This window comes from Candoia aspera, chromosome 4, assembly GCF_035149785.1.
Source record: "Candoia aspera isolate rCanAsp1 chromosome 4, rCanAsp1.hap2, whole genome shotgun sequence".
Classification (NCBI taxonomy): domain Eukaryota; kingdom Metazoa; phylum Chordata; class Lepidosauria; order Squamata; family Boidae; genus Candoia; species Candoia aspera.
In genome coordinates this window covers 98,788,973-98,811,403 of record NC_086156.1, presented here as the reverse complement: position 1 = coordinate 98,811,403, position 22,431 = coordinate 98,788,973, and the positions used below count along the sequence as shown (strand labels likewise).

At 39.2% G+C, this 22,431-nt stretch overlaps 1 protein-coding gene across 5 annotated transcripts in view; it reads left to right on the top strand.

Moving 5' to 3' along the window:
• The window catches only part of PPP6R1 (protein phosphatase 6 regulatory subunit 1), a 51,375-nt gene that overhangs the window by 11,969 nt on the left and 16,975 nt on the right, over positions 1-22,431 (top strand). For all 5 annotated transcript variants that reach the window (XM_063301177.1, XM_063301178.1, XM_063301175.1 and 2 more), the window contains exons 2-15: positions 5,874-6,106; positions 7,563-7,749; positions 8,864-9,001; positions 9,720-9,785; positions 9,996-10,108; positions 12,669-12,782; positions 13,355-13,520; positions 14,181-14,333; positions 16,946-17,089; positions 17,552-17,616; positions 18,104-18,219; positions 19,204-19,289; positions 20,249-20,338; positions 21,361-21,455. In XM_063301177.1, the coding sequence (XP_063157247.1) occupies positions 5,880-6,106; positions 7,563-7,749; positions 8,864-9,001; positions 9,720-9,785; positions 9,996-10,108; positions 12,669-12,782; positions 13,355-13,520; positions 14,181-14,333; positions 16,946-17,089; positions 17,552-17,616; positions 18,104-18,219; positions 19,204-19,289; positions 20,249-20,338; positions 21,361-21,455 (1,760 nt within the window). In that variant the 5' untranslated portion in view covers positions 5,874-5,879. The remainder of the gene's footprint in view (positions 1-5,873; positions 6,107-7,562; positions 7,750-8,863; positions 9,002-9,719; positions 9,786-9,995; positions 10,109-12,668; positions 12,783-13,354; positions 13,521-14,180; positions 14,334-16,945; positions 17,090-17,551; positions 17,617-18,103; positions 18,220-19,203; positions 19,290-20,248; positions 20,339-21,360; positions 21,456-22,431) is intronic.

Sequence of the window (22,431 nt, the reverse complement as noted above, 5' to 3'; positions counted from 1 at the left end):
TGGTTATTGGCCTAATGTAGAAAAACTCATTTTTTTCTTGTTTGAACAAGTTGATAAATAGCTGGGTTCAGACTAAAATGGTCCCTTTTAAGTGGAGGGGGGGAAATTAATCATTACTAATCTTTCACATTGACCTCGGTAGTATCTGAGTACAGCTAACTTATTCAGAATTTAACCCATTGTATGCTGTCTTACAAATGAGAACAGGTTAGTCCACAAAAATGTTTACCATCGTACCTGTCCATACTGCTTTGTAGACCATTGATTATTAAACCAGGCAAGAAGAGAGGTCACATCTCCTTCAAGTACTCTTTTCTTTACAACAATATAGAAGTGGTTTGCTATCGTATTCTTCCTGAATGCTTTTTTTACTTTTTAGTGGTATATAGCTCTAGGATTTTCTTGAGTTCTCCCATCCAAGCATTTGCTAGACCAGACCTTGCTTAGCTTTTTGAGATCAGCTAAGGTTGAGTACTTGCTGCTACTTAGCATAAAAAAACCCAAAACTTATCTAATTTATAGAAGTTTGTTTGTCTGCTTGGAGGCAACTCTTGCTCTCCTTAAGGATCCTTGAGTTCAGTTCTCACCTGTATTAAGCATGTATCTTATACTTAGATCTGTTGTATCTTAATTGTTCATAATGGGCTTTGCGGGTAGGTCCAGGTTCAATCCTCATCTTCATATGAACCTTGAGCAGAACTTGAAACACCTATTTCTCCCTGAGAACAATATCTGTTGTCAGTCTTAATAATAGTAGGTTGAAAGAAATAACCCATGTATGTGTGTGTGAGCTCTGCTTACTACTTTTTGAGTTTTACATTAACAAGCTGATATTCTAAATGCTAAACCTTAATATGGTGGTTTCCTTTCAAGTTAAAATAATGAGTGAACACAGCCATTATAACTTAGTATTATTGCTTGTTCAGTAAATCCTGATTTTAACGTGATCATGTGAATTGGATATATGTTAAAGGTGTCAGACAGAATCTGATTTCAGAAATCATGCTAAATATTTTTCTGAGCTTCCAAGCATATGCCTGGCAGTATATAATTCAGAGTGGTTTATTGCTCTTGAGCCCTCTGTTTCAGACACAGTTTGGCATTATGTCTGCTTAGAACCAGGAATTTTAGTCAATACATATCTGACTTATTTTCCAAATAGAGATTTCTAATTTATACCTATATATCTTTGGTTTATATGTTTCCTTTATCTCATCCTTGGATGTACAGATTTTTTGGGGTGCATTCCAAGGTTGAACAAAATGTAATTGTGTTTCCCCTTAAAATCATGAAGCTGGGGAGAAAAATCTGAGGCTGAATTTGGATCTAATGACCTATATAAAACCTGGACTTTTAGAAACATATTTTAAGAATATACTTATTCAAATCGAATTTGAAATAATTCCAAATATCTCCCCTACTGGAGATTTTCTGAAGACTGCTGTTCTTTTCTTCCAGCAGTTCAATCTTAAGATTCAGCTTGGTCAGTAAGAATGAACTGTTGTGTCAGTAGATGGTAACCCAATAAAATACAGTATTCTTTGAAACATAGTGAGGTAGTTTCAATAGTAAAGCGTTCAAAATATTTTTTTCTGCTCCACTGTTTTCCTTGCACCCTTAATATTTACTGCGGTCCTCCTTGCTATAATTGTGGAATAGGAAGAATCAAACTCCAGCTTCCATCTGATGGTTTTCATCACACTGCTAGTGTGCTTGGGACAGCCAAGATTAAGGTGTGGGAGCCCTAACCATCAACAGCCTGTACTTCTAATTGCTGGAGCTTAAATGAGTCAGGATGACCTTCATGCCTTGTTAAACAGTGTGAGTGTTAATTGGATTACAAATTGGTTGACCTTATTGGAAAGATAGAGCTATAAACACAGCTTGCTTACTTTTACTTTGTTTTACTGGAAGAAATTAGTAAAATGTAGGATTATTTTATCCAGCACATATAGAAGAACTAGATATAATATTGTGTCAACTTTAATCTCATTTTGCTCCTCAAAAGATATTAAAATAATAGGAAATGATGTGATAGCATTAGCAGTGTTGGGGATAACTTTGAAAGCACACCAAGTAAATAGTCCATTTACATCAGATCTGATAATGTTCAACTCCACAGCTTTCTAGCAATCCAGTGGGTCGAATTAAAAAAATGTTAACCTTAGAGCAGAAAGGGTTCTGCAATATTGTGGTGCTTTTCCTGTTCTGAAATATCTGTAAGGGTTTGAATTGCATAAAATGTACTTTAATCTTTTGCTCTTCAACTCGGCAGTTGCTTCTAATCTCCCTGGTGTCAGAGGAGATTTTGTTTGCAAATCACTGGGGATTTTTCAAAACCATTTTGCAAATCACCAGGGATTTCTGAAAACCATTAAATCAATTTTTGTACAAAGATTTATTTTTAAACATTTGCTTTCATTTTCAAGTAAGCCTGTGATGAAGTGGGAATTAAGAAAGCAAATCTCTTATTTGTTAAGTTACATGTAAGCTTGCATATAAGCTGCTTTCGCCTTAAATTAATGGAGCTTCTTTCCAGCGACTCTGAGCAAGTGGCATCAAATTTGGCCTTTCAGAATTATTGCATTTTCAAGACTGGAATGTCCCCTTTGATACAAGACTTTGGGCTATTGTATTCAAAATTCTCTTGCATTGCTGGAGAAAAAAGCATTTGTCTAGCTCCCTAGGGTTCCTGATAGATATATGTCTTCCCTGCTTCTTTTCAAGCTAAGAAATATAACGAATTGGGGAAAACCTGGGTTTTTAAGAGCTTGAGCCTGGTGCACAGAAATTCAAAATACTACATTGTGTCCTCTTTAAGTCTGGGATCAAGTTAGCAGCTTCAAAATGCCCCTTTATAATGCAACACCTTACCTCTGGTGATCCAGATAGTGCCATCCCTTGCAGTTTTCCATAGGGCAACCGAGACAGCTTTTCCATAGAGGTTTTGATAAGAACAAAGAAGGTGCTCTGTCACCCAGGCTTGTTTTGTTTTTTGATGGGAATTTTTTTTTCTATTTTATGGGTTTTATTTGACTGTAAACCTCTGAATCCGTATGAAGGTGGCAATATGAAAAATAAGTAAATACATGTTTAAAAAAATAAAAATACCACACTTAAAGCTTTAATTTTTCCCCCATTCCTACCTTCCCTTATAACCTGCACTGAAAAAAAATCCAGTTGTTTCCACATTGAGACAAATGTTTGAAATTGGTGGGGATCATCCACGCATGTTCATCACATGTTCCTTATGATATTAAAGAGGCAGTTTAGGGAAAATGTGAGCTTCTTCCCTGCTGATAGTACTTGGGTTAATGGTTTTTCACCACAAAATATGTATAATATGATATTGTAAGGTGAATGTGTATACTTTGATAGTGCATGGTTATTTAAAATATTTGGAAGCACTGTCCTGATCCTATACTGACTTGAGGTGATGTTTGTCAGAGACGTAGACTAGAATCTTGCCTTTTAGAAAAGAAATCTGACATTAAAGCTGATGCTATAATTGTCTCTAAAATACCATGTTCAGTCCTTTAACTTAAATGTGATGTAGGATAAATATGGTGCAGCAGTTATAGTAGAGTTTGAATATGAGACTTGATTTCAAATGCTGTCTTGATTATCTAAGATTGGATACACTGCCTTGCACAACTTAACTGTTTTTTGCCCTAATCTGTAAAACTTTCATTATTGCCTAAGATACTTAAGACTTTTTTTGTTTGCATATCAGTTTGTTGGTTAGTTTGTATGTTTATTTTAAGTTACAGTTATAAAGCCATTTTTTTTTTTTAAAGTAAGAAAAACTATTTCTGTGGCTGTGAAAATTCCTAGGCTTAGGAATGAAGGACATCTCAGTGATCCTGTCTTCACTTTTTCCTCCCTCCTTTCCTTCCCTGCCCTTCTATGTTTGCAGCCTCTGAGAACTGCAGGCCTCTCTGCTGTATTGCACAAGGCTTGTATAGAGGTTGCCTGGATACCGGATAAAAACTTCTGGCCTTTACAGTTGTGGTGGCAACAGGGTTGAAAAGGGAAGCGGGGCGTCACCAAGTTACTGTTTGTTTTTTCTCCAGGTTTCTTTCCCTCTCTGCCCCCTCCTCCCTACCTCAGCGGTACAGAGAGCCTTTGCTGCTTTGAATTAGAGTTAAAGCTAGGGAAGCTTGCAAACACAAACACAATCTGATTCACTCATCAAAGTTTTCCCAATGGCATGAAAGAAAGAACGGAAGACAGACAGACAGACCTATGCCCTACAGACAGATTCAATTGTACTGTTGTTCTCTCATGTTTATTTTCACCCTCTTGCAGTTTGTAATATGGCTGAGAATCTACTTTGATCATAAGCATGGTTTGAGAAGATGGGAGAAAAGTTGCCCAATCCACTGCTCTTATGTACTCTGTCATGATGGATTGCAATAATTCTACAGATAGAGTGACATGCCAAGGAGCACTAAGTCCCGAGGCAAGTGGCTCTTTCAACAATAGCAGCTACGTTCTGAACAGACTGAACAGTTCCTGGCAATTTCAAGAATGAACTGGTTTCCTAGTGTGGTTTGGGAATAATAGCTCTCTCTCTCTCTTCTGCTGCTTTATTTATATCTCTCTGCTTGTGGCTTTAAAAGTGTGAGAACAACTCTGTGCTTATTTCAATGCCTATGTGAGATTGCTTCACCGGTCTACATATCTTTACATATAAAACATGCAGATATTCCTCCTACCTTCATTACTAGAATCTCTGTAGATTCTTTTGTGGGAAGATACCACATGAACAGTATCCTAAAGCAGAGTCAGACTTCAGCAGCTGCAGGAGGCACATTGTATAAATTCCATTGTGTTTTGTGTAGTAAATTCTTCTAATTAGGAGCTTATTGTTCAGAACACATTGGAATTTATGCTACTGGGATTAATGCATTTCCTATATTCTCCTCAGGGTAGTTATTCTGTTGAGGTAAAGAGAGTTATGTTAGTGTAAGTTTTGGAGCATTGAGCAAAGTTTGACCACTCAGTTATGGAATAATGAATTGACACCAACAACCATATAATTAATCTGTGCAAATAGCCTCTCTAGGATGATCAGGCTCAATAAAGTTATTTCACATGGACTGGATATTTGTAAGCAAATTGCTGCTAATAGCTTTCCAGAGCAGTTCTCCCTAACTTTACTAACATACTAGTTAAAATATTCAGATTACAACTCGCCAAAAGCTTGCCATTCCTTAAATACATCCTATTGATACTCCTCTACCTAGCTTAGCTCTAGTCTGCAGGAATGTTTTCGTCACTCCTGATAGGATTGCCTTCCCTCTTTTGTAATTGGTGAGATTACTTTTGCCATTTGATATTAGCCTTTGTAGATTATATTAGTGTTTAGTCAAATGTGAGTTTGATGCTACTGTGTTGGGTTCTACTAAAGTTGTGAAACTCATAACCCCTAAAGTTCTTATTAGTATGTACCTTTACACCACTGCCGCCACCACTCAGTTCTGGGTGTGCTGGCCATTAGTTTCATCTCTTAATTTTTCCCTAAATAATATCCTTGATCCTGAACCCCCCCCTTTTTTTATAGTAATCTCATAATCCCACAATATTAGCTAGTATTTTCAGCTGTGGCCTTTTCTTCTTCAAAAGTTGACTGCCTCTTAGTTTGGATTCATAATGTAGTTTTTAAGCAGAAGAAGCTTTATGCTTGGCCCTAATTATCTGTGTACAAACACCCTTCTGAGCTGAAAAAGGAGTTGTACAATTATATTTGGAAAGACCTGTTTAGTGTGGATGAAAATGTGTGTAAATTGAATAATTATAATGTGTATGTGCACCTATCTACTCTTGTCCTTTTAGTGACTCAGCTTTTGTTCTTTTCTCACCTTCTTTAGGAAGCCATGTTCTGGAAGTTTGATCTCCACACAACCTCTCATATTGACACACTTTTGGAGCGCGGGAATGTGACCCTCTTTGAACTTCTGGATGAGGAAGATGTATTGCAGGAATGCAAGGTAGTCAACCGAAAGCTTGTAGACTTCCTGGTACAACCAGAGCATATGGAAGCTCTGGTCACCTGTGTGACCGAGGAGCCCCCTGGAGATGTGGATGAAAGAGTGCGCTACAAGTAAGTGGATATTCAGATCTCAAAGAGAGGCATGAATGTATGAGACTTCTGTAGATAGAATTCAGGTCTTCAGAGTGTCCAGAACCAGGGAGATGTATGTATCATATTCTTTCCTGGTTCTCCTGTGGAGAGCCATATTTTTATATCCTCTTCGCACAAATGCTTAAGTACATAATGGGCAGGAAGAGGGGGAGGTAGCATGTTTTATTGGAGTATTATCCTAAGAGATGCCTGTAAAAATGGAGCTGTTCTAACTACTTCACCTCTAGCTGTTCTGGTTTTCATCTCCACATCATGATCATGTAAAAGGAGCAGAAATGAGTGGGGATTGCGATATTCCCATCTTCCTGTCCATAGCAGTATTGACCTCAATGATGCTACCCTAGACTCCTCCCCCACCCCCATAGAAATAAAAAATGCCATGAAGTGGGCAGTGAAGTACCAGTCTTCCAGCCTCTTTGTGGTAGCTGGAAAAACAGAATAAATTGCCACTGGTTGACTAATTGAATTACCTGCAGCCATGTGCTACTAGCACATGGAGATAGGTCAGTTGGCTGGGGGAGCAGATCATTCACCCAGCTGTATCTTTGAACAAAGCCAGTGTGGAAAATAGGTCAGTAGTCAAACTTTCTGCTTAACCATGCTGTGTTTGTAAATTGATGAACTGCTATATGTAATAGTTAGCAAGCCAAACCAGTGGTTTGATATGCTTTTGAATTAACAGAATGAGGTAACATAGCAGCAATCTGGGAAACATAATTTGAATTTAAATTACAAATTGGTCTGACTGAGAAAAAAGATCCCAGATGCCATAGATAGTGCTTAATGATTTGCCAACTCAGTAACCCCAGTAGAGTACAGTGTACAGAATAAAATAGATAACTCCTAGATAATTATGGACAGTTGCTGGGTTGTGTGAGACCCCTACCAGCCTTTCTTCCCATGGTTGTTTTAACTGTGCCTTGAATGAATTAGCACTAAAAAGGCACAGCAGCAGAAGGTAAACATAGATCCATTGATTTGACAGGAAAATTGTATATGAATCCCATGTTTATTGTATGTTCTCTGGGTTTGCATGACAGAATCATTGAGAGTCAGGTGGCATACAAGTTTAATAAATTATTATTATTATTATTGTTATTATTATTATTATTAAAAGCTTGAAACAAGTTTCTAACAATAGTTTTATAGTAACCATCTTTGGAATTCAGAGAAAAGTAGTGACACTTACAATGGTTAATTGATGAAGATATAGGAAGTACCAGTATCAGTATGGGATCTGCCCCAGAGCAGAATGTAAATTAGAAATACAGAACATGAGCTTCTGAATAGATTCTGTTAATGTCTTACTGTCCAGCTCATTTGTCAAATCTTCAGTAAATAGTCAAACTTGGGAGAGATGTTTGTGCAGCAAGGTTTTTTGTACATCTGCTTTTTAAAAGCTCCCCTTTTTTAGGTATCCGAGTGTTTCTTGTGAAATCTTGACATCAGATGTCACACAGATAAATGATGCACTGGGCGAGGATGAATCTCTCCTGCGACGTCTCTATGGCTTCCTTCAGACTGGTGGAATCCTCAACCCTCTGTTGGCTAGCTTCTTCAGCAAGGTTATGGGGATTCTTATCAACCGTAAGACTGATCAGGTAATGTCTTAAAGGCTTTCTGGGCCACTAAAGAAATAAAAAAAAGCTTAATCACAGTTGATAACTGCTTTCATTGCTAATCAAATAACTTGTCTCAAGGGATTTCCATCATTTTACTTTCTCTTTGCTCTCTCACACACACGAGGCAAAGATTCCATTGAAACAGCATCCACTCATGGTGACTTCGTGGGTGTGTTCACCTAGTTTTCTTGACACAGTATGGAAGCAGTTTGTTCTTGCCTTCTTCCAGGATATATTTTTAACTTCTCAGCCTGGTTGAGTTTTTCTTGTATTCTCCTATCAAATACTAACCAGGTTACAGTGGCTTAGCTTTTCAAGATCAGTGAAGATCAACTAGGGACAGCTGCCAAGCCAAGCTGGTATACACATAGAGCTTTGAAAATAACTTGTAGAAAACCTGGAATGTAGCTCATCATGAATTCGTTGAACCAATTATTCAGTGGATCTTCAGTAGTGTAAATACTGTATCTCCTTTATGAAAAGATACACCCTAAACTAGTAATTATCATGTAAAAATAGTAATATGCTTTTCATTAATACAAGTATTTTTATTGAGAACAATTATTGGACTTTATCAAATGACAGAGCTTCCGAAAACATCTGATTGGCTAATTTGTAAAATAAGACACTATCCAAGATGGGGATTCCGTGTAATCTGGCAAGTTGCTCTTAGATTCTTAGCTGCTACGGTATTTGTTTTATCCTGCCCTAAGCAAGTATGTCCCTTTTATCTTTATAACATTCTTGTATGCCAAGTTAAACAGCAATGACTCAGTTGAACTTCGTGGCTGAGTGGGAATTTGAACCTGCGGCTACCTAATCACAATCACATGGTCTAATAACTGTACTGCCCAAGGGTTGCAAAAACGTGGACTTCATGATTAGGCTGATCTCCAGTATGGCCCATCCCTATGCAAGATTGTTAACAAATCAACTATAGACTTGACTGTGTGTAATACATACATTTTTTTTTCTGATGGAGGAATCAACTATTCCACTCCCATACTGAGGACAGAAATTTGTGGGACCATTTGCTTCCAGGGTGGCTTTTTTTTCCTTTCCCCCAACTCTAATTTTTTAGGTTTTTTTCCAGATAGTTGCCTTCTTGCGTAAGAAGGACGACTTTGTCAACCTGCTGCTACATCACATTGGTACCTCAGCCATCATGGACCTCCTGTTGCGACTTCTTACCTGTGTGGAGCAATCGCAGCTCAGGCAAGATGTATTCAATGTAAGGACCCAGCTGTAGGCACTCTTGTCTACTTCTCTTTCCTCTCTTGGAAGATCAAGCAATATAGTTTTCTATCTAGCCATTGTTATTTTGGTCAGTTGTCTAGAAATAGGTTAACCAGTCTTGGAATGGTAGTATTTCCTTGTTCCATGGAGGGAGGTAATTAAGAGACAAAAGATCTGATTTGTTAGTCAATCCAAACAGCTCTGTAATGCCTTAGTTTTCTTTATTAAGAGCAATAGCCATTTAAACGACTTAAGTGATTTAAATGTATATTATAGGTATGATGGTGTTCTGCTCCATCTTTGCTAAGCCAGAACCATTCCCTACTCATCAAGGATTAGGGATAAAAGCTTTAAAGTCAGTGAATGTGGCTCACCCCCTAGTACCTATTAACCTATTTATCCAGCATAACCACAACTTGAATCTTCTGAAAGCTTGATTCTTATTTTTTAAATATACATTCCATTTCTTTTGACCTTTTTCACTGGTCAGATTTTGTTATGTGTGAGAGGGTTTTACTCTCACACCAGTAAGAGTGGTTCAGTGGTAGAGTTTTTGGAAAAGCAGAGGGAACAAGTCTGAAGGGTGAAGCGTCATTGGAACTGTATGCATGCACATGTGTGCCTGTGCCCCTGAACAGGTTTCAGTGAATAAGTGGGGTAGAACTGAGATATCTTTCTTTAGTCTCACCATTCTTTGTTTTCATAATCCAAAGTGGCTTAATGAGGAGAAAATTGTGCAGAGGCTCATTGGGATGATCCACCCTTCAAAAGATGACAATGTAAGTAGCAATTACAACCACAGAAATACTTGTTTGTATACAAGATGGGGACAATATTGGTCATGCCATGGGGTTGCTTTCTGTTGGCTGTTAACAGTAGGTGGAAACGGAAACATGCAGTTGCTTCAGTGTAGTTTTGGTGTATTGAGATGCTGTTCCAATGGGGAGAGATCTTTATGAAGCTTCTGTTTTCTTGTCCCCTCTTCCCAGCAACATTCCAATGCTTCACAGTCTTTGTGTGACATTATCCGGCTGAGCCGTGAACAGATGATCCAAATCCAGGATAGTCCTGAGCCGGACCAGTTACTGGCCACGCTTGAGAAGTGAGTGCTAAGCACCGGCAGCAGGGAACAAAAGAGGCACCATTGCCCTTAGGTTAGAAATAAGTGTCACTCTCTAAAGCTGAAATGAATTTGAAAGAGGAAATGCCTGTTTATCAAAATTCACCTCATTTTTAATATGACTGCTATTTCAATTATAAGTGAAAGAAGGAACTTATGTTGGTGTGCATCCTTTTTTGAGGTCTAGGCTATATTGGGGCTGAGCAATCAATTTTTGCCATTCATTGGTGTGCCAGGGCTGCAATCCCAAAAGTGGACAGATTCTACACAACTAAATTTGATTTAATTTAATACTATTCCATTAAATGTAGATTACTTCCCCTGTATTTAATATTGTCCCCCTTCTGTCACATTAACACTTTCAGTTTATTGGCAACTGCAGGAAGGGCTCTGGGAATTGCACACAAGGCTTTAAAGAACCGCATGTTGTATATTCGGGCTTTAACCCAAACAGTGCAATACCATTGTATTTATCAAGTGAAAACTGAGTGGTGTTGCTTAAATCAGCCAAAGTGTAGTTTCTCAATGAAAAGCTCCCAGCTTTTTTTTTTTTTTTTGACTTTCCATGCTATGCCTCCCTCCATTGATGTTGAGATGCCTCCATTGGAATTGAAATGCAAGATATCTTGCAGGGACAGATCCCTGCAGCTGGCCTCCATGTTTGGCTGTTAGAGATCTCTCCTTAGGTTCCTGGTTTGTTTAATAAAGTTTAAAACAGCCTTTCTCAACCTCTTGACCCTGGAGGAACCCTTGAAATATATTTCAGGCCTCAGGGAATCCCTGCACATTCAGGCTCAAATATAGGCCACCAAGTTACAAAATTATTATATTCATTTCATGTGTGGGCCTGTATACAGTCATGTGAAAAAGAAAGTACACCCTTTTTGAGTTCTGTGGTTTTACGTATCAGGACATAATAAAAATCATCTGGTCCTTAGCAGGTCTTAAAATTAGGTAAATACAACCTCAGATGAACAACAGCACATGACATATTGTGTCATCATTTATTTTACAAAAATAAAGCCAAAAGGGAGAAGCCTTGTGTGAAAAAATAAGTGCACCTTATGATTCAATAGCTTGTAGAACCACCTTTAGCAACATTAACTTGAAGTAATCGTTTTCTGTATGACTTTATCAGCCTCTCACATCGTTGTGGAGGAATTTTGGCCCACTCTTCTTTACAACGTTGCTCAAAGAGGAATTCAAAGAGGGTTTACTTTCTTTTTCCCATGACTGTATATGCATTAACAGTGTTCCTAAATGAAACATAAAGAATGAAACTTATCCCTTTAATATGAACTTCCCCAAATTTGAAATAATTTTTTAAATAAATCGTGATCTCCCAGGGAACCCCTAGTGACCTCTTGTGGAACCCTGGTTGAGAAACCATGGTTTAAAAACACTCTTCACCTTCTGAGACAGTGAGGCAAGCTGAATAGAACAATATCAAATGTTAACAAAAGGCAGAAATGGTCAGAATTACATAAAATAGTCAAATGCAGCCAGTTTAATAAATTACAGTAGGTTTAAAAATAGTAAATGCTACGTAAATGGATTTTGTAGTTGGTCTGGTGGCAAAAAGAAGAGAATGGTGCTAGTTGGATCTCCGTCATATTATGAAGTTATTTTCGTAATTGTGACATAGCAATTTTATCACATAATATACTGAGAAGTTACTTGAAGAAGCTTCCCCCCTCCCAATTAAAGCATGGTTTGAAATTAAACAGTGGTTCCTTCAGAGGGCTTGTAGGGCCGAATGACCAAAATATTTCTTTGTTTTGTATCTCTTAGTGAAAAAGCAGTGTCTGGAACATTACAGAGCTGGCGTGCACAGCCTTTTTTCAAGTTGAGAGTCACATATGGCCCATTACTGGCCACATTCCAAAGAGGGGGTGAGGCTAGACTATAGAAATGGACAAGGCCAGGACAAGAGTTAGATTTAATTTGAAGTAACTACTTTTAACAAATTAGGGTTGGTTAGTTGGATGCATTCCCCCATATTTAAACATGTCAGTTTAGTGGCAAGATACAATACAACTTTAGTTAGAAGGCAGGAGTGCAAGCTTCTGCTTTGTTAGCCTTTTGAGCATGTCGGGTGGTGGTGGTGGAGGGAGATGAACATCAGTTACCAGGAGCATCATTTGGCGGGATCATTGGGCCCTTTTTCCGTGAGATTTTTCCTTTGCTCACAGTTATGCTCAGACATAAAAGATCTGCACAGAGCATTGTTTCAGAATCTTGGAGCTCAGAAGGGTTTGAGGGCCCTAGCCTTAAGTGTGGAAGCTCATGTTGCTCTATGGTTCAGAGACAAGACCAGGGATTACCACTTGAATGGTACTGAAGGGTGCTCTTTCTTGAGCTTCCTCTATTTTTTTGTCAATTCCTGAGTAAAAATCTCATTTTCATTGCTTTTTAAAGTTCTCCCTCTTTTTATGTTGTATACATACGTCATTGTGGCATACGCAAAGGTGAAAAGTAAAATAGCAGGGTCTAAGATCAGGTGACAGTTTAGTAAAAACAACTTCCACTCCCCTGCATCCAGACAGGAGACAATTGAGCAGCTGCTAAGCAATATGCTGGATGGAGAACAGAGCGAATCTGTCATAGTCAATGGGATCCAGGTCTTGCTGACCCTGCTGGAACCACGAAGACCCAGGTATGTAGAAAATGAGGGCAGAGGGCAAAACATTTCTTACGTTCAGAGGAGCAATGTAGAGCCAAAAACTTTAGCAGAATTGTATGAAATATTCCTCAACCAATTTATACAGTTTGTAGCAGTGTTATATCCTGATGGCCATGTTTTCCATTTTAAAAATAACTGTTGCTGGTATCTGATGATTACTACCAGCAGAATCAGAAATCCTCAGGCAGTACCTTTTGAAGGCTTATAGTAACTGGAATAGGACTGTGCAAGCAATCAGGATTTTAGAAACTGTTGCCCAGCACTTTTTCTCTGCTGTACAAACAGTTTCTTGTTCCTAATATCCGTATCTTCCACCACTTAAGTTAGCGCTTTTGCTGTTCCAGTATTTTTTCCCCCAAAGTGACTCCTCAAATAGATAGAATTATTCTGAAGAAAAAGAAACACATTAAAAAACAGTGCAGAGTAGCTCCCTTAGTGCATTTGATTTGCATAATTTATTCAAAGAGTTTGAATTTCCTTAGCAAGAAATGTGGATATTGAGGATGTGTCCTTTTGATGTGTGCATCCTTTGATCTTCCTTGCAGGACTGAGTTGGGTGGCATAGGGGGCTTTTATTGCAATCTGGAGGGACAGATGGAGATGACTGGTCCCAACTGTGAAGTAGCTTCCAGCCAGGCCAGTTTGGGCACTCTGCATGCCATCAAACAGCGTCTCAGGGAGCTTCACCGGCTGCTCCTCGATCCGCCAAAGGTTAGTGTGAGTGCATGCACATGTGTGTGCGCGGGCATGATTAGAGTACAATTAAAGGCGGGAAGGAGCTAGCAGTACCTATGGCATTTTAAGTATTACAGAATTTTGGTTAAAGAAGGACTCCCTTGTCTCCCTCACGGGATCCTCAATGCATTGCCATAGAAAAGGACCACACAGTCCAAGGGCTGGGGAGTTTAGTTATGGGTGTATCTCAAGACATTTGAGAAAAGCTGCTTGAGAATAAATAATTAGGAAGTTTAGCACCTGCTGAACTTACCATATGCAAAGAACATACGGCTAACCAATGGAAAACGTTGGAAATGAATTTTGTATTTTGTTTATCTTGCTATGTCCTAAGGTAGAGTTACTCATTTGGTGATAGGGAGAGATGAATTATATTGGAAGTTAGTAGTGGAGCTGGAATTCTTTAAAGGTGAGGGAGCAGGATTCTTAAATTGTACAAGGCTTAAGCCCTCTATTTTGCATTTTAACTGCCCCTGCCTACCTCTCCAAAAGAAAAACTTTGGCCTCGCCTGCTCAAGTGTTGCTTTGGGCACTGCAAATGGAACACTAGGGGTTGGGGGTGCTACATGTGGGATGAGTGATTGCTATCCCTGCTTTAAAAAAAAAAAGATTGGTGTACCTCTTTTCCTCTAACAGAAAGAGGCCCTGCAGACTACCTGGGGGATCCTGGACCCTCCTTTAGGAAACACACGTCTGCATGTAGTGAAGCTGCTGGCCAGCTCACTGGGCACAAACAACACAGCACTGCGGGATGAGATCATTGAGCTTGGGGCCCTTGATACTATGTTGGTGAGTATCAATACTGCATCTGTTTGCTGTGATTTCTGTCTGATCTGTGGGCAGAGCACTTGGCTGTGTCTTAAAAGCTACAGCACAGTAATAAGTAGTTTGCTGCAATCTTCCTTTGTGAGCAGGAGGCAAAAGGCAAGGGTATGGAACATTTTACAGCGCAAGGACCATGCTTGGCTTGTGAGTGACATTGGAGGGCCACATACAGAAAAATGAACCAGCCCAGGATGAGTCAAAATACAGGTAGTCCTCACTTACTGACCACTCATTCAGCAACTGTTCAAAGTTATGACAGCGCTGAAAAATGAGAGTTATGTCTGGTCCTCGAAGTTGCAGTGTCCCTGCAGTCATGTGATTGGCAACTGGCACGCATTTATGATGGTCGCAGCATCCCACAGTCATGTTGTCTCCATTTGTGACCTTCACAGCTGGCTTCTGAGAAGCAAAGTCAGTGGGGAAGCCAGCAGGAAGTAGCAAGTTGGGGTCATGTGATGTCACATTTAACAATCTTCAGTGATTCACTTAACGACCACAGCTAGAACTGATGTCATAAGCCAGCACAATCACGTGACATTGCACATAATGACCATGCCGCTTAGCAACAGAGTTGCCGGTCCCAGTTGAGGTAGGTAAATGAGGGCTACCTGTAAGTATTCCTCATGTATGCTGACATATCAAATTAACTTAATTTCATTTCATTTCATTTATATGACTGCCAAACAAATCTGGACTTTTATTAACATTAAAAACAACGAAAGAAATACAAATAATAAAAATCCAGGAAAGAAAAAAAAATGACAGGAGGAAACATGTGTAAATACCTATATTTAAATAAAAGGCAAACCAAAAAAATCCTAACAACAAATTAATATAAATCACCTAAATATATATTTGATAAGAAAGAATTGAATTATGCATAAATATTGTCTATTCTTAGAAAATATTATGAAATCTATGCCAAAGGCAAACGTGTTGTTTTTTGATTAGTAGAAAAAATTGCCTTTTCAAAAATTGGAAAATTAGACATTTCTTGAACCCAAACCTTGATGTCCAGAATAGTGCTACTTTTCCAATTTCTCACTATAATTGACTTAGCTATTCCCCAGACCTGGTATAACCAGAGTTCCCCAAAAACAGTCAGATTCCACAATTTTGGGATATGATTCAAGCTGATATTCACATCTTAAACATAAAAACATTTACTCATGAATCTACTTACAATTAATACAATATTATTCTGACAAGGAACCAATAACAGAGAAGATCAAATCACATGGGTTAATATATCCTAAAAATTTTTACATCACTAAAAAAGAAAATCTATAATCCATCCTTTCTGATAAATTCTTTGGGGTGTCCAATAAACTTTGAAATTAATTCATCAAAATATTATATCCCATTTCAAGTCCAAAGGAACAAACTTAACATTTTTTAAGACTTGCATCCACTGATGTTCCATTATCAGTTATTTCTGCTTTTCATTCCATAAATGATAAATGCCAGTAGTTTCAACTTCAGAAGTAGTTTTAAGTTTCTGATACAGATACAAAATCAATTAGATTTCAGAAGCTGCCTCCATTAAAAATGATAGCATCTCAGGTTTCTTTGAAGCAGTTAAAGCTTCTAGTTCATGTTGAGAACCCATGTTGCAAGATGACTTGCCCCAGTGGCTTTATGTAGATGTTAAAGAGGAGAGGGAAAAGTTTCTAACTGTGAGGCACCCACAAAGCAGGGTCCTGGGACCGAACACCCTGTCCACTTCCTCACGAATTGCAGACTCAAAACCTTCCAGATAACTAAGCCAAACTGTGCCTCGGTTACCTCAATAGGGCCTGCACAGCCAGAGTCCAACTCAGAGCAGATCTGAGCAATTTTATCCATTATTTGGCAGAAAAAAAATCCTCGGACATTCATCTGATCCTTCCATTACACTGTGATGCACCTCTGGGGGAAATTCTCTGGGCCACATCCAAAGCTTGAGGAAGCAGAGGTCGTACACTACTCGTTGGGCAACCTTTTTCCCCTCGTTGGGGGAAAAAAAGTGAATGACCATATTTATTTGATAGGTAATACCCAATTAAATATTTAAAAAGTAAATGCAAACTCAAAAATTGTACTTGTAAGAAAACTATCAGAAAAATTCTAGGACTCTTATCTGATTTTTTAAAAATTACATAGCTCTTTTATCAGCTGATCTGATGTATAAGGCAAAATAGCTGTAGGGTTGCTATTTATTGCTGCAGCCTTAATCTCAGAAAAAGCATATGCCTTTTTTTCTTTCGCAGAACAACTTTTTTAATGTATTTTCCATTTGCAACATTTATGTAATTTGTTTTAAAATTAGTTAATCCAATTTATATGGCTGCCCAGCTGTCCAAGAAACTGGGCGGCAAACAAACAAAAAACAGAGAATTACATTAAAATAAAATTAAACTGAGACTGCATCACGGCTCAGTAGAAACACAAACCACTGGACACCCACACCCGTTGCCAGAGCTCCCAAACTAACCCTGCATGAGGAAAAATCTGGCGCTGTAATAATTGGGGGCATTGGTTGAAAGGCATAAAATAAAGATTTGCTATTTGATACACCTTTTGTCTCTCACTGCCAGGACCTTTACTTCAAGTACACATACAACAACTTCTTGCACGCCCAGGTGGAGGCCTGCCTTAGCAACATTTTCAGCCCCCTTGTTGGAGATGAGACGATAGAGAACCACTCAGAGCCGCACCCAGAGAATCCGGTCATCCAACATGTAAGTCGTGTGTGTTGCCTGCGGTTTCAGGATCCTTCTGTGTCGTCGATGAGAGGAACAATACCTTGCCTTGGTTTTCAGTTCTGACATTTGAAAACTGGAAAGAGATAAATTGAAGGTCAGGATTATTTCAGGGACTCTGAAGTGAACCATGTAAGTATAAAAGGAGTGAGACAGGTTTGAAATAACAAGAGGAGGAGTCGATGCCTGGCTTATTAACAAGCTGGAAGATGCATCCAAGGAAGGGGTTAACGATTGGTTTCTGGGGTCTTCCTTTTTGTGTTTTGGCAGAAACCATCACCACTACTCTTGGCTTAGACTTTTGCTTTCAACTGATGAGCCCTGGAAACTTTTAAAAATAACCTTATAAACCCTTGTAATTTCTTACTGAGGTGTGAGTATTGGTGTTCGTGTAATTAGCAAGTATTGCATCAATGATCTCTATTTTTCTCCTCCACGTAGTTGCTGCAGAAATGTCGCTTAATCCAAAGAATTTTATCTGCCTGGGAGGAGAATGAGCAGTCTCAGTAAGTATTTATGGGGAAAGTTTGGGTGGCCTGGTTAGATATTTCTCCTCTCTCCCTCCTCTTCCTTCAGAAACAGTCCCGAGGAGTTTTTCCATATCTTGATGCTTCTCTACTCCTTCCCTCATGCTTCAGGTCCCTGTTGCTTAGTCTCTTCTACTCAGGGTTTTCCTTGAGGTATTTACTGGCTTCTTTTGTTTCTTCACAAACAGTTTTATTTGTTGTTCTCTAGATAGAGCTGAACTACACATTCCAGCATCTTTCAAATTGGCCATGTTGGCTGGAGTTGCTGAGCATTGAAGTATTATTATCTGGAGAACTTTTTCTCTTCCCTGCATGCAGACCAATCGGAATAACTTCAACTCATGAGCTCCACACAAGCACTAAAGTCTCCTTTCCTCTTGCCATTTGCCTGTTTTTTTTCCCCTAACCTATGCAAGTCATACCCACAGCAACCACCAGCCTCTGTCCCCTCTGTCTTGTCATACAGATTGGATGGGGGAAGACGCAAGGGCTATATGGGGCACCTCACCCGGATTGCCAATGCCTTAGCTCAAGGTTCTGAGAAGTGGCCTCACTCAATTCTCATCAAGCAGCTCTTAAAAGGTAACACAAGGGGCAGCTTCAGGGGGCCTAAGACGCCATTTCTTGCTCAGGATTGGCTAAAATATCTTTTTAGTGCTGAAATTAGCTGCTTTTGGAAATACAGGAATTCAGTTTCTTGCCTTTTAGGTGAGAAAAATAAGGGCTCCCACTGAAGTTTTGAGATGTGTCTGGTATAGGAATAAGATCTGCTGTTAAGGGAGGATATTTTCAGCTGAGGTGGAGACAGCAATTCTGCTTTTTTTAGGCCAAAATATTCTGAGTTCTGTAGTTTTACATCTTGAAAAGCTAGATTCAATTACTGAATGTATATAATTCTGCAAATGTCCTGTGTGTTTATATATGTGTAGTTTTGACGTTGGGAAAATTGCTTTTAGTCTTGTTAGGGATTGAGAAAGAGAATTTGACCCCCCAAAAAGTGCAAATTTAGAGAGGAGATGTGCTTCAATTATCCCGAATCAACTTTCCTCAACATCGTATATAGGACTACAACTCCCAGAATCCCCAGGATAGTGGTCTTAATTAATGATAACTTTGCATAATTCCACTTGCTGTGAACTTCCAAAGTAGTGTACATTTATTTATTGACTGAGGCTAGAATTAAGCATCTAAATACAAGTCTATACTTTCTTTTAGCGAAAAACCCTTACACTATGTAGCCAAAATACCTGCTGACTGCTTCACACAAAAGATGACTTTTTGATTTTGGCTTAGTGTTCTGCATGAACTAAGGCCAGAAAGGCTTTGTCAATAAATCAAGGTTAAAATATCTCGTGATTTTATGGGAGGACCTGGCTGTCTTCCTCAGACAAGGAAAAGGTTACCTCAGCGAAAAAGAATACTGAATTCTTTGGGGCTGTCTGGCCGTGGACAGCCATTTCTTCTGACACCTGGGTGCTACTGCATCCTGTGCATTCTTCAGGCCTATCCATTTGCCACCGCCTTCTATTCCCCCGCCTTAGGCTTCTATCATTTTCTGCTTTTCAGAGTTGCCTGAAGAAGAGCAAGAACAATGGGAGAAATTTATCTCGGGGCCTTTATCAGAAACCAATAAGAAGAACACTGTGGATCTAGTGAGTTTTTCCTTTTTTTTATGCTTGTTATTATGTTCCAGACTTGGTTCTTTATAAAACGTCTGGCAGAATCATGAAAACCATTCTGCCAGAGATTGGGATCTATCTTCCTTCTCTTCATTGAGGGAAGCATTTCCTAGTAATTTCACACTCCACATGCTTTATGTCTAATTTCTAATTATGTTGCAAGTTTTAGAGGTGGATTTCTCTAGATCAGGGTTTCTCAACCAGGGTTCTGTGGAGCCCTAGGGTTCCGTGAAAGGTCATTAGGAGTGCCCTGGGAGATCACAATTTATTTAGAAAAGTATTTCAAATTCAGGCAACTTCATACTAAAGAGGTAAGTTTCATTCTTTATTTTTAATTTAAGAACACTGTTAATGCATACATACAGGCCTACACATGAAACAAATATAATAATTTTGTAACCTGTGGCCTGTATTTGAGCCTGAATGTGCAGGGGTTCCCCAAGGCCTGAAAAATATTTCAAGGGTTCCTCCAGGGTCAAAGGGTTGAGAAAGGCTGCCCTAGATGGCTCAGCTTGGCTAGTGATCTTGGGAAATTTACAAGTGAACTCGGTATTGGTATTTTGAAGAATGCATTATCTTTCCCGTATAGCTACAGGGACAGTGATTTAAGTCAGCTGCAGCTACCGCAGCTTCAGCCCTGGGTTCCTAGTATCTTTGTCATACTGTCCCTTTCAAAATAACTCATGGTGATTGAGAAGCTAGAACCCAGGTGTCAATTGCACAGCAAGCCAAGGGTGGGGAGCATTGTTTAGAAGACAGGAGCATGTTCAGCTAGTCTGAGGACCTGAGTCTCTGCTGAGAATTCAATACTTAGAGAGTTTGAGCTTCTGTTAAGGCTCATCTTGGGGGCTGGGCAGATAATCTTCGCTTTATATCTCACTAGTCTTTCTGTCAGAAGGGATTTTGTAATAAATTATTCTTTTGTTCTTCAGGTTAACATGCACAATCTCCACTCATCAAGCGATGATGATGAGAACGATCTCAAGGAGTTCAGCTTCCCTCAGGAGGCCGTCCTACAGCAGGCAAGTGGCCTTGTCCATTCCTATTGGGAGGCATTTGTACCCCATACTCTTGTCACCTGTCTGCCATGTGCTTGTTTATTTAAGAACCAAGGGCAATATTTTTAGCTCTGTGTGGGCTTGATGCCTAAAAATGTATTGCTTGCTCCAAAAATTCTTCTAGTCATTTCCCACTCTCTCTTTCTTTCCCTCTACAGACATATGCTGTAATTAAGTAAATAATCAACACATCAGTAACACCATTTTTTAAACCTGAGAGGTCAAGACTCCTTGGGGGTCTGGATCCTATATTTTGGTATCTTCCTTTCTGGCTAGTGGCCATGCACAATTCTTGATCCCTCTGACAAATAGCCTCTCCTCTTTCAGAGGAACGTTCCATCTCTGTCACGAATGTAGAATGCTTGCGTAAGCAGCAGTGCCCACCTTGGAGATGGCAGTTTGTGTTCCAGAGGAAAGATTCTGAAAGAGACATTTATCCTGCCCCCTATATTTCTCAGCATAATCACCACCCCTATTTGCAGGCAAAGGATGTAGAATCTTGGTATTCTGTTCTTAACTTTATGTGATGGTATAATGATCAGATTCTGGGCATGTATAAAAACATAGTAACAAAACCATACAATAAAACATTATAAAACCAACTCCCAAATAAAATAACCCCCTCAAATGCATATAAAACTACACAGAGGAAGAAACAGCAGTAGCCCAGTCATCATTATGTTGTCACCTTTATTATCTTTCTAGCCTTTACATCTTGTACTCAGGATCAAATAGATGCTACTTGGAATGAGCCCAAGCCAGATGTCTGTTAGGATCTGTTGGGAAGCACATGGATTTTTTCAGACAAAAGAATTTCTATACTTTCTTAGACTCATCAGACCTAATAATCATCTGTTTTGACATGCAAGTGAGATGGCTGGCTACATAAATTTTATAAATAAATAAATAAATAAACCCTCAGACTGGTATTCCCTTTTGAGCTGTTTATCATTCATCTTTATTTCCTATTATTACTCTTTTTATAGGCCTTCGTAGGTTACCAAATGCAACAGATGACTTCATTCATTGACCACTTCGGTTTTCACGACGAAGAATTTGGCGAGCAGGAAGAGAATGTCAAGTTAGTGAAGTGTCCACATTCTCCCTTGCCTTTCTCCATGCCATGTTTCTGTTCCTCTTTTAACATGCTCTTTATTTGCTGGCTGAGAATTGCCTTGCCGCCTGTGAGGACAATAGCATGGCGTAGCTGATTTTTGTATACTCTGGAAAAGAAGCATGCTTTTAAGTGAGATCCAGAAGCAAGACTAAGGGTTTTTAAAGCCCCACATATTATGTTCCTTTGGTCTGGGTATGCAAAGAGACATCTGCCTTCCACTGGTCTTAATCTCTGCTTATATTTAGCTTCCTATAATTCAGTTGTGAATTCATATGTAAGAATTAGATTACTCACTGCCCTTCCATACATTTTGGGAGCATTTGATTTGCATGTGCTTGAGCCTGGCAGTTTGTCATAAGTCTACAAGGATGCACAGTAGGGAAGAGATTTGGTCCTTGATCCCAGTAAGTAACCCATTGGAGATGTTAGACGAGCAGTCCTCATCTGGGTCTTCCTGATATTTTGACCTATAACTGCGTCCCCAGCCTCTTTGGACTTGTGGATGCAATATGTTATGGACACTACCACAAAGCAATTGCTGGGGAGGAGTTATCCCACTCCCAAAATGTCTACATGGAATCATAATTACTTATGAAGTGTAGATTTAAGTCATGGGGTCAATTCGGGACCCAGATGCATTCATGGAGAGAGAGAGTGGATGCTCAAGACTGGTACTTTGCTTTGTAACATTTTTTAAATTAAATGTATTATTTAAAATTCTTTTTAAAAGTCAGGCAGAGCAAAGAGCTTGCTATATGCTAAGGAAGATGCCTTTCTTGGGATCCGTATCCCAAGTGGCACCTTGGAGACCAGAGGGCCTCTAATTTCATTCTGGTTAAGGGCGATAGCAGTCAGATAAAAATATTTGGGAAGACCTTACTTGGGGAAGGCTGGCTGGGTGTTCATCTCATATCAGTGAGATCTTTAAGCTAGTATTGCT